Source organism: Anastrepha ludens, chromosome 2 (genome assembly GCF_028408465.1).
Source record: "Anastrepha ludens isolate Willacy chromosome 2, idAnaLude1.1, whole genome shotgun sequence".
Taxonomy (NCBI): Eukaryota; Metazoa; Arthropoda; class Insecta; order Diptera; family Tephritidae; genus Anastrepha; species Anastrepha ludens.
Genome location: NC_071498.1, coordinates 86,496,582 through 86,513,637, shown reverse-complemented (window position 1 = coordinate 86,513,637; position 17,056 = coordinate 86,496,582). Strand labels below are relative to the sequence as shown.

At 37.3% G+C, this 17,056-nt stretch overlaps 1 protein-coding gene across 1 annotated transcript; it reads right to left on the bottom strand.

Annotated features, from left to right (window-relative positions):
* Positions 1-463: 463 nt before the first annotated feature.
* On the bottom strand, positions 464-1,145 carry LOC128854716 (uncharacterized). Its single transcript, XM_054089024.1, has 3 exons — positions 959-1,145; positions 787-903; positions 464-709 (listed from the first exon to the last, which is right to left on the bottom strand). Exons 1-3 carry the CDS (start codon positions 1,070-1,072, stop codon positions 506-508), a joined length of 435 nt encoding a protein of 144 aa, XP_053944999.1. The 5' UTR covers positions 1,073-1,145; the 3' UTR covers positions 464-505.
* Between the last annotated feature and the right edge of the window lie 15,911 nt (positions 1,146-17,056).

Here is a 17,056-nt window from a genome sequence, read left to right as displayed (position 1 = left end):
CCCATATCTTGCGCACTGTGACTTTTTCTTGTTCCCGAAACTAAAGAGGCCCATGAAAGGACGACGCTACGCTACGATTGACGAGATAAAGACGGCATCGAAGGAGGAGCTGAACAAGATAAAGAAATGATTTTTTTAAGTGCTTCGAAGATTGGAAAAAACGTTGGCACAAGTGCATAATATCTCATGGGGATTGCTTTGAAGGGGACAAAATAGATATTAATGAATAAATAAGCAATTTTTGTAAAAAAAAAACAAAAATCGCGATACTTTTTTAACACACCTCATATATAATATATAATATATTTATATATATATATATATAATATATTTCAACATGCCTTAATTTAAGTCACTTAGAATGCGAAGACAAAGACAGAGAAGATAAACAAATGTCCTTTCTTACTTTTATTTAGAGCTCCATTTTTGCATACCAAAACTGAAGGCATTATAAATATATCGCTAAAGGTTTAGATTTATATTTATTGTATGCATACTAGAAATTTTAATCACAAAAACTTGATGGTAAGTTAGTTTTTGAAGTTTTAACTAAAGCATATCTCAAAATTGCGTTGACGTTCTCAGGTATGGAAATTTTCGAAATTAAAGAGTCGGTGGACCTTCTTCCTTTCAGAATCACGTCAGGGTCAAATCCGGCGTAACGACTTTTCTTACGCTGTTTATTCATTAGTTTTAACTGCTGATTTATCTATTTTCATATGATAATATTTAATTGTATGAAATTTTTTGTATGCATGCATCTGTTGGATATTTTTCTTTACGTACCAATATTGTCAAACGAGGTGTATTACTACAGGTAAAAAAAGTGGACACAAAATTGTAAAAATTCGCGGGGTTCTCATTTATTAGCTCATGAATGAGTACGCGGATTATAGCTTGAATCTAAATAAATGTCGTTAAATAAATGCAGTTCACTTCAAATATAAAATATGCAAACCTCCGGATGGCTACACAAGTACGCCGAGTTTCCTTGACGCAACTGCTTTTGGATGCCTTGAGCAGTTTTGTAATTTTCTATAGATTTTGTATCCCAGGTTTTGTTAATATTCATTTTCCTATAATTGAAAAGTCAACATTTATACACATCAAAAGTTTTGAAAGAAAAAACCAGTTCTCATGTTTGTTTTTCAGTTCAAGGTACAGTTGAAATTTGCCCATTTTAAAAGGAGTCTAACTGACATGAAAATTGTACCTTTTCCAACAAAAAAGTAGCTTTTTCGAAAGTAAAAAAAGCGCCAAAATTTATATGTATATTCCAGAGCTGTAAAAAGCATTTTGACTAAAGCGGAACAAAACAAGTAAATAAAATAAAGAAAATGAAAATATACACTCACTACTTTAAGCTATAATTTTACGTCCAACAAAGAAAAAAGCACAAGGAAACAAATTAAGATAAAGAAAGGTTATTCTAGTCGTAAATATTTCTCCGAGAGGGACACTGTGATGAACATTTGTTTGCACATTTTGTGCAAATAATTCACTCCCAACGAGTATTAGAAATTTTACCATTTTTCCTCATACGAACTTCAAAGAGACTTATTTATAGAATAAGTAAGAGTTGCCAGAGTTTAAATTCGTAAAAAAACTCGCGTTTGGAGGAAAATCCCTCCAGTTCATGCTAAATTAAATAAAAAAAGGAAATTATGGGTTAAACGAAAAATCGTAACGTAAATTAGTGTGTATCTATAATCTCAACGGTGAGTCTATTAAAAAGTAAATCCCGGTTATGTGAAATATGAAGTACGCAAAGAATACCATCAGTTTCTGAAAAGCAGTTAGTACTTATCAAACATAGACTATGCACCCTTTCCAAGAGTTTTTTTTGTATCAAGTTCTTCTTTCATTAAAGTGGTAATGAAAATGACTATTTTTTCCAAAATATTCTTCTCGAAAATCCGTACACTTTTGCATTCACTGCGCACCAATTTTCGGAGCAATTTTTCTGCCCTGAAGTGGATACCTACAAAATGAACTGTTTAAAAGCTTCAACAGCTTCTTCAGGCGTTGATAAATGTTTAGGTCGCATTTTATATTTGATGTGCGGGATGATTCATTAATTCAATCTTTGAAGTGCTCAAAAATTTTATTGTATGAACCGATACGAGAGAGCTCGCATTGTCTTGGTGAAGGATGATTCGTTTTCCGCGGTTGGTTTTTCTTAATTCTCCGCAAACTTCTGGCAAAAAAATAGTTGTGTACCCCTCAGAATTGACTGTTTCAAGTTTCTCTAGTGATACAGTTGCGACATGATCAGATTTTTCGAAAAAACAGGTGACCATTTGTTTCAGATGCTTCTTCCGTGAACAACTTTTGTTGGATGAAGCTCGTGTCGGAACACCCATACTGTCGATTACTGTTTTTTTTCTGCTTCATATGCATAGATTCAATATTCGTCACATGTTGCGTCACAGTCCTTTTTTGAGCAATTGTCAAATTGTGCGTGCGGTATCCAACGAGAACAGATCTTCTTGATGACCAAACACTCATGCAAAATTGAATGAATGCTGGTCCAATAATGTCCATGATGAGTACAGCGAATGTATGTGTGTATGTAAATAGGACTATGTTTGGGAACCCAGAGGATATTGGCATTCCCTTTTAACTGAAGTAGGATTCTGGCTTGAATTCATTAGCTTCAGTCGTTACGAAGAACTCAAGTTCTCTGTCCCTTTTAGAGTGCGACATAGATACAGCAGTGAAGCTTCCACTTTTACAAATCTTGTTGAGTGTGCCGCTCAAACGTGATATCTATAAGTTAGAAGGTTCTTGTGGAAGCATAATATACTATGATTTGGCTACGTACGGTAATATTCATCACGATATACGCCTGTTTGAGTCATTCGGGAAAGCTACGAAGAAATGATATTACGAGCAAGACAAGAGAAGTGCGAATAATTTGGCTGTGTGGAGACCCTTCAGACAAATTTACTGTAAAAATCGAGCATATAAGCAGCGGAACAAGTGCTTTATAATGCCTGAATTTTAGCTCAGATAAATACAATGTTTTTATTGCAATTATAAGCTATTTGTATTATTATTACATGTTTTCTTTGCTTCCTAAACCTTCATATTGATGGATGGGCTTGCTTACATCGATGAAGGGATGAGCTATACCATTGGTTTGCAGTACTCATTGAGAAACAGCGGGCCACGGCATAGCGGATCTGCTTTCCCTCACATTTGTGGAATTCAATTATGAACTAAACAAATATATCAAAAATAACAAAGCGGACGCGTTTGCGAACCATAAAAATTTACTCCTTCTGTTGCCTTGAGCGTTGACAAATTCTATAAAATAATATACGTTTCTATGTTTCAGATTCTCTCTTTTGCAAATCAGAAAATAATGCAAGCTGAAACAAAAGCGTCATTTCCTTTAATAAAAGGCTTAATGAATGTTCACACACATGCACACATTTTAAAGCAATGCAGACATTTCGGAAAGCTTACTTAATTTTGCATATAAATTTTAATCAAAATCTCTACATGCAGCCTCTGGCTACTGATTAGCTATATTTCTAGGCTATTATATTATTTAACTTCTCAAATTAGTTGCTATGCCCATTAGACATTCCTTTATGCTCTCACATACATCTTGGAAAATTTGTCACTGCCAGCTGTATATATAATACATTCAAACTCAGGCCACAAGGCTAGCTACAGCTCACTACGACGTTGGTTGTAATTAATTAAATGGCCACATGAAAAAAAAGGATTATTAGCGACCATTATACTTATACAGACGATAGACCATAGAAAAGGTAAGATGGTAAGGAAAGCGTCACGATGCTGTGTGGATATGTAATTGATGTGCTGGATTGGCTGCCCTTATACAGCGAGCATAAAATACTGGTTCTACCCATTACGAAACTCTCGTCAAGTGGATGCAAAATTGGTGCGGGGATTTATTTATTAAAATTAATATACTAGAGCCGACAGTTTAAATCATAACAGAGGGATACTTGTGGATGTCATCCTAAATATCATTTTTGTTCATTTTTCTCTCTTACTCTTTTACACAGTTGTCTCCCTTTGAACATGCACTTTAATTACACTAAAATTGAATGGGCTACACAACTCAATCCCAAATTTCTTTTTAAAATTCTTTTAAACCTCCTTCCAGTGGATCTGTAGGCAAAATATATCGCTCGCAATGCAGCAATAAGGTTGAACACCTTAAGTAACGGGCCAAAGACGCTGCGGTAAAGACCCAGCTGGTATTTCGGAGCTTCTCAGATTGGTGTATTATGCACTCCCGCCTACAATTGTCATTACAACGTTCACGACCCCCCTACCCTCAAGGAAAGAGTAGGCACGGGCCGATGTAAGACAGGACGAGTCCATCCATGTATAATATACACAGATGGCTCAAAGCTCGAGAGCAAGGAGGGTGGGGGTGCGACATAAACTCTCCCAAAGCAGTCGACAGCCTCCAAGGTAGCCATGAAATACCACACATGCTGAGTAATGATGGATTCCTGACCATTGACCTGACTGAGTAAGATGGGTTCCTGACCATTGTGGCATTGACGGTAACTGTACGGCCGATGAACTAGCGATACTCGGCACCAAGCTGATAGATAAGAACACAGACAATGACATAGAACTACCATTACAGACTAGTAAATTGTAAGAGTAGCTAACGAAAGATGCCGTAATGAAACCACCTGCGGAATCGCCTGATAATTGTGGCCGACTCTCAATGCTAGACGCACAGAAGCTCTGCTAAGCTAAAATAAGTATAGTCTTAGCACATTCATTTCTGTTATAACGGGGCACTACCTAATAGGAAGGCACGCCTAGAGGATGGGTATGGGTATGGGATCCTGATCTATACAGACGTGGATTTTACGTAGACATTTTTTTAATAAATTGGAAGATCTCAGTACTGCGAAAATCAGGGACCTTATAAAATTTTTGAAAAGTACACACTAGTTTTAGGAGAGATTATCACAAGCAAAGGCGGCCGCCGTAGCCGAATGGCTTGGTGCGTGATTACCATTCGGAATTTACAGAGAGAACGTAGGTTGGAATCTCGGTGATACACCAAAATTAAGAAAAACATTTTTCTAATAGCGGTCGCCTCTCGACAGGCAATGGCAAGCCTCCGAGTGTATTTTTGCCATGAAAAAGCTCCGCTGTAGGTCCCTCCATTTGTGGAACAGCATCAAGACGCACACCACAAATACGAGGAGTAGCTCGGCCAAACACCCAAAAAGGGAGTACGCGCCATATATATATATATAATCACAAGTACCCCATGCAACATCACAATGGGTTCTGAGCTTGAGTGTGTCCCATAAGGGGAAACCATTTCAAGCTAACCTAGCCTAAAAAGTTTGACATTTTGATAAAGATTTTTCGAATATTTCTAAATTTTGTACAAAGATTAAAAATTTGACTTGTTTGATATTTATTGTAGAAGATAAAACAGTTCTCTCAATTTGTTGCCAATGACTTGTTTCTTTTTTGAAGCTTGCTAGCATCATAAGACCATTCATCAGAGATTGAACAAATGTCATTAAAAATACTAATTGCATATTGCTTATTTTTTGACGATGTCTTAACTTTTTTTAATTTTATTGTACAAACATTACTAAAAAATATACCTGAAGCTGATCCCCTTTGAGTGTAGTAGATTCATTGAAGATACTCGCCAATACATGATCATAGCAACATTTCAATTGTTTGCCCTTCAGCTTTCACAAAAGATAAAATACTCAATTTAAGTGAATGCCTCGTTTGTTTAACACTGTTATTTTTAGGTCTACAAACCAACCATATAATGTTGCATATTATTGCAAATATTTTTGCAGCAATAATTGCTACCACCAATATGTGGGCTGACCACTGGTTAGCCTACAGCAGCTCCTTCACTAGAGTAGTAAAATTAATTAGCACCAGACAATTAAGTGGGCAGTTAAATATGTAGCACTAATAGCTAGTGAAACGAAATTTAAAATGTGTGTGGGTCTCCATATGCATAGGTACATTAGGATGTCCCATCAAAAAACGTTGCGCTTTTATAAAAATGTACTATAGTTTAAGACTATAGTCTTACGGAAAAATATTTAGATTTACGTAAGTTGAACCGATTGGAAAGTATTTCTGAAAATCGAGTTTCTTCATAAATAAAATTAATTTTTAAAAGTATTTTTTCCAAAAACTAACCTCAGATAATAAAAACCTCGGGCATTAAACACTAATAGCGGTCGCTCCTCGGCAGACGATGGCAAATCTCCCAGTGTATTTCTGCCTAGAAAAAGCTCCTAATAAAAACTTTCCGCTATTCGGAAGCTTCTTGAAACGGTGAGCCCCTCCATTTGTGGAACAACATCAAGACACATACCACATTTAAGAGGAGGTCCTCGGCTAAACACTCAGAAAGGATGTAACCACCACTTATGAAGGGTGATCAATTTAGGAATATCGTAGTTTAAAAAATCAAATTTATTGAGCAATCTTTATTATTTTTGTATAGAACTATTCATGACATTTATTTTTCAAAGATAATTCCTCTCGAATATTGGCCGCAACTGCGCCGTAATTCCGCCATCCGGATGCATCCGTAAACACCAATTTTGAATGACTCGCTGGAGGACTTCGGTCGGTAACTTGTGAATAACTTTAGCAATGTAGGCTTCCAATGCCTCAATCGAAGCTAGTTGATCCACAAAGAATTTAGGTCTTACATACCCCTGCAAATAAAAGACCAAAGGTGTGATATCACACGATCTTGGTGTCCCATCCACCGGTCCGAGACGAGAGATAAATTGCTCACAGAAACGACAACGCAGTAATTTCATTGTTTCACGGGCTGTATGGCAAGTAGCACCTTTTTGTTGGAACCAATGGTTGTGGAGATCACCAAACGGTTCTTTTCAATGGATGTAATGGTTGTTCTTGAATGGCTTTGGCATTCTTGCTTATTGACGCAGCCATTAAGCCAAAAATGAGTCTTATCGCTGAACATTATAAGTTGATAGAGCGTCGATTTTCGCCTTTCCATGATGAAAAGTCAATAAATACTGAAAAAAATTATGTATTGTAGTTAAATTGACAGTCGCCACGCGTGATCTGTCAAAAAAACGCGTGATCTATTGGAAAAGGTACCTCCAATCTGATCACACTTTATATACTATATACATAATAGAAGAAGTTGTTGATGCTATTTTTGGCTTTGTTTTTGAAGACATGCTTAAGGTGAATTTGAATAACTCAGCCAAATCTTGATCGATTTAGACTTCTTAGGTATCATTAGAAGGGCATAGTTTAAACCTCACTAAACCATTCACGCCCAAATTTTTTTACAACTATCAGTTTCGATTCCTTTCATAAAGTTTCTAAGCATTTTTATGCAAATCTTTTAAGCTCTAACTCTTCTTAAAAACTAATTTGATTTATAAAAAACTCAATTTAAAATCAGCCAGGCTTAATGTTTTTCCGAAATATTTAAGCGGGAGCCTTAAAAACTTAAAAAAAAACCGTACAGATTTTACTGTTGCATGGAGAGTGAACCCTCCTAATGCATATATGCATATAGTATTGTACATACATACATACGAGCGTAAGCAGTTAATTTACTTTGATGCAAGTATTCCAAGTCGATGTGCCCGCCTTGCAAAGACTTAGTATTGTAAAATCTGAATAGTTGTAATTACAACAAAAGGTGGAGCTCAGTGTAGCGTGGCCGAAAATAGTAAACGTGCTCCAATTTCGCTGAAACTTACTTTACTTACACTTTGCAAAATGCAATATGGCCACCTTTCTTGTGAGATGGAATTTCAAATGTTATCCGAATTTGATGAAATTCGGTTTACATATTGATTTTACTTAGAAAAATACAAATCTAATATCTAAAATGTAAAAAGATGGTATAGCTCGGTCCACTGCCAAGCCCAGTGGTTATTTGCGGAGCCGGCTGCACACCACGCTTTGAGAATCAGATCAATTCGTAATGAAGGTGCCACTATAAAAATGAACTGGCAGAGGAGAAAATTTGTGCAAAAAAAAAAACGTTTTACTTTGAATATACAAACAGTTTCTTGTTAAACTGTATAAACAAATTTTGCGGACAAATTTTTGTTTATCTGCTTAAACTTTACGATTGAGTTTTTTTGCTTATTTTCCATTGCGTTTTTCTTTTAAGTAGCTGTATTTTTGAACTGTTCAACATAAGATAATTTCGAAAATTCTTCAAGCTTTCAGAAAAGTTGCAAACTTTCAGGATATACAAAAAAAAATTAAGAATTACCTTAGTTCGAAATCAAATCAAAATATTTAAATTTTTTCAGAAGATGTTTTTGATTTTAAGTCCGCCACTTTTAAAACTTTAAAATGTAAGTAATTATTAGAGTTAGTAAATTTGCGGTATTGGAGTAAAATTTAATATATATAATTATTATTTTTTTTTTCAAAATTTTTATATATTGACTCGCACACTGTATGAAGTTGCAAAGGCAAACCACATAGCGCTTATGAATAGCAAGCCTCAGAATGGATTTACAAGGAGGGCTGCTTTGAAGACTCAAGCATCCACCCATCAAGGTTATGTGGAAATAGCTAATGGAGCTTCAAACCAATTTATATTCAGAAATAGATAATACTTTGGGTGCAACAGAAAGGAGGTCTGTTGTATGTGTTCCGGTAATACGTTCATAACCACTATTTTTTCCAGAAGTCGAAATGCAAAAAAGTGCCTGGTAGACAAATCCCTAAAGCTTAGGAGTTCGGTTATATATATAGGAGTGTTTATAAGATGCGCTTGAACTTGTGACTATGGATAGACGGCACATCGGCAAAGCTACAACAACCAAAAATGGATTTGAAATTGCCATGATTTCTTCCTAAATTTACTCTTCATAATTCAAATTCGCGAATTTGGTTTCTTACAAAAATAATTCAAATTTTTTTAAATCATAAAATATGAGTATTGTACTGTATTTTCTGTTAAAAACATTTCGAAAAAGTAGATGTTTTATACTACACAAAATTTCTCTTATTATAAAGTGTGGTTAAGTTTCAATTGATTTTGAATAAAATACAATTTTTTTTAGGAAATTATTGTGATTTTACTTTATTATGATAATATTAGTATGGCTCAAACACATATGAAACAAAATATCGGCCAAATGGCCACCGCGGCTTCGGCGGCACACCTCCATCCGATAGTCAACATTTTCGATGACGCTGAGGCATAATTGAGGTTCTATGCCGTTAATGTGCCGAATTATCTCATTATTTAGCTCTTGAATTGTTACTGGCTTATCGACGCACACCTTTTCTTTCAAATAATTCCAAAGAAAGAAGTTTAACGGTGTCAAATCACATGATCTTAGCGGCCAATTGACATCGCCGCGACGTGAGATTATTCGTCCATCAAATTTTTCGCGCAAAATAGCTATTGTTTCGTTAGCTGTGTGACAAGTGACACCGTCCTGTTGAAACCACATATCGCCCACATCCATATCTTCCAATTCAGGCCATAAAAAGTTCGTTATCATCTCACGATAGCGAACACTATTCACAGTAACTGCCTGACCGGCCTCATTTTGGAAAAAATACGGCCCAATAATGCCGCCGGCCTATAAACCGCACCAAACAGTCACTCTTTGTGTGTGCTTTGGTTTTTCGGCAATCGCTCTTGGATTATCATTCCCCCAAATGCGGCAATTCTACTTATTGACTAATCCACTGAGGTGAAAATGTGCCTCATCACTGAAGATGATTTTCTTCTAAATTCGAACGCCCGTTTTGATAATAATAATGAATAACTTTAACGCTTTGCTCGATTGTGTTTCTTTCCATGGTTCAAATTGAGTTAATCTGAAATTGAAAAATGCCAAATGATTTGCAGAAAAAAACTTGACGTTTAGGTGTGGTTCACATTCAACATCGGCCCTTAAAATTTTATCACCCTTTATATTATATAAATTTTACTTTGTGAAGGACTTTTTAAAAACCTCAAAGTCTCAAACTGATAAGGACAGTTTTTGTACCTCGGCAGGCAAATATAAAAAAACAAAAAGTATTTCCTGAGTTTTCGTTTTGATCCAAGTTCTACAGGGTTTAAAAAAGTTTAGTTTTGAGTGATGCATTGAAAAATTTCACCTTAGCATTCAAATTACAAAACATAGTTTTAATGATTTTATTCTGGCCTGTTTTTCTGTCCGATCCAGTTTAGCTGCTTAGTTTTTACACCAAAAACATCTTAGTAACTTTTAACAAATTTCACAACATTCGAAGTGTAAATTAAGCGGAAAACTGCGAATTGCAAGTAACGCTCCTATCCAAGGTATGTCTGTATGTAGATGTATGCTAATATGCACGTATTTAAGCTCACTTTTGTGAAAATACGCGAAACGGTATTTTTTAAATTGGCTTCAATCAAATTTTCTTCTCTCACATTAATAAACTGCAATGAAAGTCATAAAACACTTATCTACCGTTCGGAGGCAGCATCCTCCATTTGGAAGAAAACATCAACTCAATGAAAGGTATACCTTTAAGCGCCTATTATTATTACTATTATTATTAAAAAACTAAACTAAACCGGTTTATTAAATAATTATAGCTTGCAAATCAGACGTTAAATTTCATAAACTTAAGATCACTCAGCGAAAGTATTAATGGTGAACTCGCGCTGCAAACGTCCGAGATCAAATTGATATTAGAGTTTGTGCAATATATACCATATATGGTATAGTGTTGTTGATGTATGATTGAGTCGTAATAGAAGTTTTCTTGAAGTATGCGGACCTAGGGTAGACAGCGTGGACAAAGCTCATTTCAAGTCAGAAATTCAATTGTTAGTCATTATGAGAAAGGTAAAACCGTTCGGGAAATCGCAGAAGTAGTGGATATACCCCGTTCCACTGCGTACGAGGTGATAAAATCCCGTCGAGCAGAAATAGGGACCACCAAAACTGTTTTCGGAAGCAGATCGTCTATGGATAGTGCAACAATTTGAGAAAAATCCAAATTGTAGCGATCCTAAGCTCGCAACAGAAGTCTCCCAACACCTTAATATTAACTGCAACCCCGAAAGTATATGTATAGTGTTGCAAAAGAATTATTATAATGGAAGAGTTGCACGAGAAAAATCTTTCATCACCGAGATTAACTGACTCAAGATAATAAAATTCTCAAAGCGTCATGGAGATATGAATTTCGAGTTCTGGAAGCACATTTTATTTGCAGATGAAAGCAAGTTTAATATTTAGGTCAGATAGACAATCATATGTACATATGTGCGGAGAAAACCTAATGAAGAGTTGCTGGAAAAAAAACTTACGTCCGAGAGTTAAACATGGGGTCGGTCGGTAATGGTATGGGGATGTATGTCCGCTGCTGGTACTGGAAATTTACGCTTCATTAAAGCCAATATGGACCATAAACAATACCTAACAATTATGAAAGAAAATTTGGTCCGCCTACAGGTTAGCACGCTATAACTGCCACTTTGTCCTACTCAAAATTCAAGAACAAATGATTTACTTGCATTAAACCACACGAACAAAGAAAAAACATGAAATCGAAAGGAAATTATCCACAGACGTGAAAGAATCTGAAAATAAAGTTGCTGCTGGTCTAGAAAACTCATTTTTTGACTTCAATTCAAAGTCTGATACATACACATTTACTAAAATTTTGTACATGATGTAACCTAGAAATATCCTGCTCAGCGCAAAACGCCGAAGTGATTAGAGGGAAACATCATATTCTTCCCATACATTGCCATTAGGCAGTGCCCGGAGTGATTTCAACCATTTTACTAATGGAATGCCGATCTAGTTTGATGAGGGCCCTAGTTCTGTGTTCACACCACCTAGGCAATTCCTCTCTAGTTACCTCATATGTAGGCTTCTTTTTCATGCTAACCGGTGCCAGTTGGACGGGCAAGAAAGCGAAGCCCTTCTGCGCCTGATCTTTCTAAAAGAGAATTGCCTCTATATTCTAATTCACCGTAATCCATCGTTCGACGTGATTGAACATCCCGAATTTTAATGGCTTAACCCTCTATTAAGCAAGGCAATTAGTTCAACTTTTGTTTTGCATGGCGTATAGCAGAAATACGTTTGAATGTGAAAAAAAATGAACAATAATTTTGGAATCGACTTTTTATGGCGCGGTAGGCGATGAATTTATCCAAGACAATGTTCCCTTGGACGCTCATCTTCAAAAACCGGCGATTTTGGGTGGTCTCCATGCTCGCCCGCTTTGACGACACTAGGCTTTTTCCCGTGTTTCCTCAAACAGTCGACTCTTTGAAAGCCAATATTCGTGGGGAAATCGACGTCACAATTGCAGAAGTGCTTCAAAATGTTATGAAAAATGCAGAAAAAGAGCACAAATGTGCACCACTGTAAATGGTGGTCATCTTATCGATATTGTTAACGGTCATTGACCCAATAAATTATATTATTATACATCAAAATTTTAAAGGGAGGAAATCGAAGTTGGTGCATTTTTCACCAAATTATCCATATCCCTCATGTGTCAAGTATAGAAGGCACCCGCTATTTTTAGTGGTTGACGGACGATCGACCTCAGTATCAGGACACAGTGCACATATCGAAGGCATGCAACAGACACCAAATCAATGCACAGCTGCGTGTGAACTTTGCTGTCACAGTGCAATTATCTGGCTTTTGTTGCAGCTTTCCGATATGCAAATGGAAATGAGATGAAATAAAAATATGAAATCGCACTAGACGACAGAGAGCTTTTAAAAGAAGAATAAAGTGTAAAATAAAACAGAATGTGAAATAGATTTATGAGCAATAAAATATGCAAATCTGACAGCGATGATGACAGCTCACTCTCAGCCTACAAACGCGCAACCACTCCATAGAGAAGACGCCTTACAGATACTCGTATACGATTACGCCTAGACGCTATCGGCCATATCACTACGCGAACAATTGCAGCCGCTGCTCGGTTGTCGATGCAAGTGCTTTTTGATTTAATTTACTTTCATAAGCGCAAAAAATAGATGTATATTTTCATTTTATACTTGATACTTCATATCAATTCTATACATTTTTTCGACTTTCTTTTTTTGCAATCAATTTACGCATTGATACCACATAGACTCCCCTGGAGATATTGGATGGTAACCCTGACAAACAACAATAACAAACAAAGCTTGCCAATCTTCTCAATTCAAGCGCTCTTGGACACTATTGCCACTACTACTGTTATAGTTGTTGTCAATTTTGTTGTTGCCGTCGTGGTGATGATCTCTGTTGTTGGCTGAAGTGATGCGTTGGTGTTTTGTGTGCTGCCTTGAACTTAAAAGCAGAGTTGTGATTTTGTTTTTGTTATCTCTGTATGTTTCTGTGGCGTTGACGATGCTGCTGCCGGTGTTATTGACACTGATTGGATTAGGTTTGTTGAGTTTGAAGTGCGCTCAATTCAAATTGCACAGAAGTGTGTGTTGACGTTAGGAAAGTTCCTTTTAATTATATTTACCTCGTATTTATTTTGCACTGTGTGCCGCAAGCAAAGAGTAAAAAATACACAAAATAAAAAATGTAAAAGCACTCAAGTGCACTTTTGCATGACGAGGCTCTTGAAGTTGTTGAGTGTAATTTAAACTTGAGAGTTGCAATAGTTTAATTGAGTGCTCGGTGGCACTTAAACATACGCACATGTGTATGCACACAGTGAAGCTCATTACTTCACAGCATTTTGGAAGGACGTACAATAATAGAAGTAAGGAGAATTACATTTTTTCAATATATTTGTATTTAGAACGCAAATAAATAAACCTTTTAACAACTCAAATTAATTTAAGACAAATATACGAAAAAACCCGAAATATTTCATAATTTTACGCGAAATTTTTTTTGCCGCATGTGCATCTTGGACTTTTAATATGATGTAGAACTTCTGTTCCTATTTATAGTTTGGACAAGTTCACTCAGGTATGGGACAATACATTTCCGCAGTATATTTATGCCCATCTATCTCTATAAAATTCCTCTGTGCGAGCCATTTTCACTGAACTCGTCGTAATCGGCTGGACCGAGTTTGACGAAATTTTGCGTGTGTGCTGGTCAGTAGATCGTTTACATTCATATTATATTTGGACCAGGTAGGTGGGGCATTTACCTACTATCAGTAAAGCGTTCAGACATGTAAGCAAAACTCTACGTTCTGAGCGCCGAGTCGGGTAAATTTGGCCTTAAAATCAATATCGACAAAATGAAATCAATAAAAAATTACAACAATTTTATGATTTATGGGAAAAAATTTGAAGAAGTCGAAGATTTTACCTTCCTAGGCAGTGTATTATCTGCTGAGAATAGTGCGGAAAAGGAAGTGCCAGAATAAATAAAGCAACTGGCGCATATGCCCAGCTGCGCCAAATCTGGAACTCATCACAAATATGATTCCAAACAAAAATGACTATTTAAATCGAATGTCATCTCAGTACTGCTCTATGAATGCGAGAACTGGCTTGTAACTGACCATCTAACCGGAAAAATTCAAAGTTTTGTAAACAGATGTCTCCGGTGTATTCCCAAACATGTGGCCAAACGTCAACGATGATATAAAAAGTGCAATTTGCACCCAATGGCCACCATATATGTATATATATATATTATTGGCGCGTACACCCGTTTTGGGTGTTTGGCCGAGCTCCTCCTCCTATTTGTGGTGTGCGCCTTGATGTTGTTCCACAAATGGAGGGACCTACAGTTTCAAGCCGACTCCGAACGTCAGATATTTTTTTATGAAAAGCTTTTTTATGGCAGAAATACACTCGGAGGTTTGCCATTGCCTGCCGAGGGGCGACCACTATTAGAAGAATGTTTTTCTTAATTTTGGTGTTTTCACCGAGATTCGAACCGACGTTCTCTCTGTGAATTCCGAATGGTAATCGCGCACCAACCCTTTCGGCTACGGCGGCCGCCCATATATGTACAATTACGAAAGTGGAGGTGGATAGGCCACTAACTACGATAAGATGCAACGGAAGTCTGTCGACAAGCTCTTGATTGGAATCCCCAAGGAAGCAACAAAAGGGGCCGACCTAAGACTACAGGGTTTGAAAAGTAATGAGCCTTCCCGCGCAGAGCGACTGCCAAGCGATCAACGGAATCGGCTGGTGGGGGAAAATGATCGTTGGACCTTCCCCTTCAACTAGAAACCGATCCCAGTTCGCTGGCAACAGCGGTGCAGTCAACATCGCTCCGCGCGTGAAAGCTGTTTTAAAAGTGTGTTAGGATTTTGCAGTGGTGAAAATGCAGCGATCGTTGGATCAACGTTACTCGATCAAATTTTGCGTAAAGCTAAACAGTTTGTACCTCCAGGAAGCACTGTAAACGCGGCATTTTACAAAGAAGTGCTCCTTCGGCTGAAAAACCGCGTCGGCCGGGTTCGGTCCGACCTCGTCAACAATTGGACCCTTCATCACGACAATGCGCCGGCGGACACCGCCTTCCTCTGCATTGGCCAAGATGGGGGTTCCGGTGCTTCCCCACCCTCCCTACAGCCCAGACCTGTGCCCTCCGGACTTCTTCTTGTTCCCGCGCCTGAAAAGAAAGCTGAAGGGGAGGCGTTTCGACTCCATCGAGGCGATGCAAAAAACTGTGACAGCCGAATTGAACGCGATTCAGGCGGGTGAGTTTAAAAAATGTTTCCTGCAGTGGAAGGGCCGCTACCAGCGGTGTATTGACGCTCAAGGGCCCTATGTTGAAGAATATTAGTTGTATAAGCCAAAAGGTTTAATAAAACTGTTTAAAAAAAATAAGGCTCATTACTTTCCAATCAAACCCTGTACATTGAGAATATCGCTACAAAAAGAAGTCGACTCATATATATATGGAACACGTATTGGTAAGAATAACAAAAATAATTTTGCAGGAAATTTAACCGCTAGCCGCTGGAGTCCAGTTTATTCATATACCTATACAGCTGCGGGATTGACGAAAAACAGTCTTCATCAACTTCCATTAATATAAAAACCGAATATATGTACTTGCTTTTAGTAGTGCATTTAAAGAGTTAGTCACTCAAAATATAGAAAAAACTCGAGTATAAAAAAAACTTCATCTACTAATTGTTTATAACAAAAAAAAAAAAAAAACTTTTAGTGAATCACTTAAAAGCAGACAAGTCATCATTTCGGCAGAATAGCGTCTGCCGGGTCTGCTAGAATATAAATTTAATTATGAATTCACTACATTATATGAGGGACATAAAATCCTTAGGCAAATCAAGCGCAGAAAGTGGCGATGGATAGGTCACACGTTGAGAAAACCACCAGATAGCATCACGAGAATGGCACAGGACTGGAACCCGGGGCAGAGGTCGCGGTCGACCAAAAAACACTTGGAGAAGGTCGATGTTGCGCGAACTCGCAGATACCGACATCTCATGGGACAGTGCAAAAGCAACAGCACAGAATCGTGTACGATGGAGTCTTGTCGAGGCCCATGCTCCCGAGAGGAGTGAACAAGGGAAAAAAGTGCTCTATAAAAATATCGGGTTATAGGGGGATGTATAATATGTATATATTTATGCCCAGATCCAGCCAAGTCAGCAAAATTGGCACTTTTAGGTCCAGCATCGTTGAATACTGACGACCAGACGACCATTTAGAAACACAGCCCTTGAAATTGGCCGAAACATTTTTATTGGGATTCAGGTCCATACTAAAAGTCACTGCTCCGGTTTGGCGAACCAAGCTGTGGTTCCGATTGGGAAGAAAACAATTTCTTTGACTTTGGCACTGTCGAAATGCAAACTGTTGTGGGTCATTTTGACGAAGATCACGCCAGTAGCAACTGAAATCTTCGGGGTCACTAAATTAAACTTTTTTTCATCTGAAAAAATAATATTGCAGTTGCTCTTTTACAATTTGTGGTACACGCGTTCATGTTGTTGGAACCTATCATTTTATACCGCCTCCAAACGTCAGATGGCTTTTTATGAGAAGCTTTTAGAAGTTCACTCGAAGGTTCGCCACTGTCTGCCGAGCTACGACCGCTATTAAGAAATATTCTTTTTATATTTTGGTTTTTCA

What these genes read in the sequence shown, in the direction of transcription:
- LOC128854716 (XM_054089024.1), bottom strand. Translation starts at nt 1,072, where the DNA reads ATGAATATTAACAAAACCTGGGATACAAAATCTATAGAAAATTACAAA. An exon ending in ACTTGTGTAGCCATCCGGAG is followed by an intron (nt 904 to 958) that starts GTTTGCATATTT and finishes ACATTTATTTAG; the next exon opens with ATTCAAGCTATAATCCGCGT. An exon ending in CACCTCGTTTGACAATATTG is followed by an intron (nt 710 to 786) that starts GTACGTAAAGAA and finishes ATATGAAAATAG; the next exon opens with ATAAATCAGCAGTTAAAACT.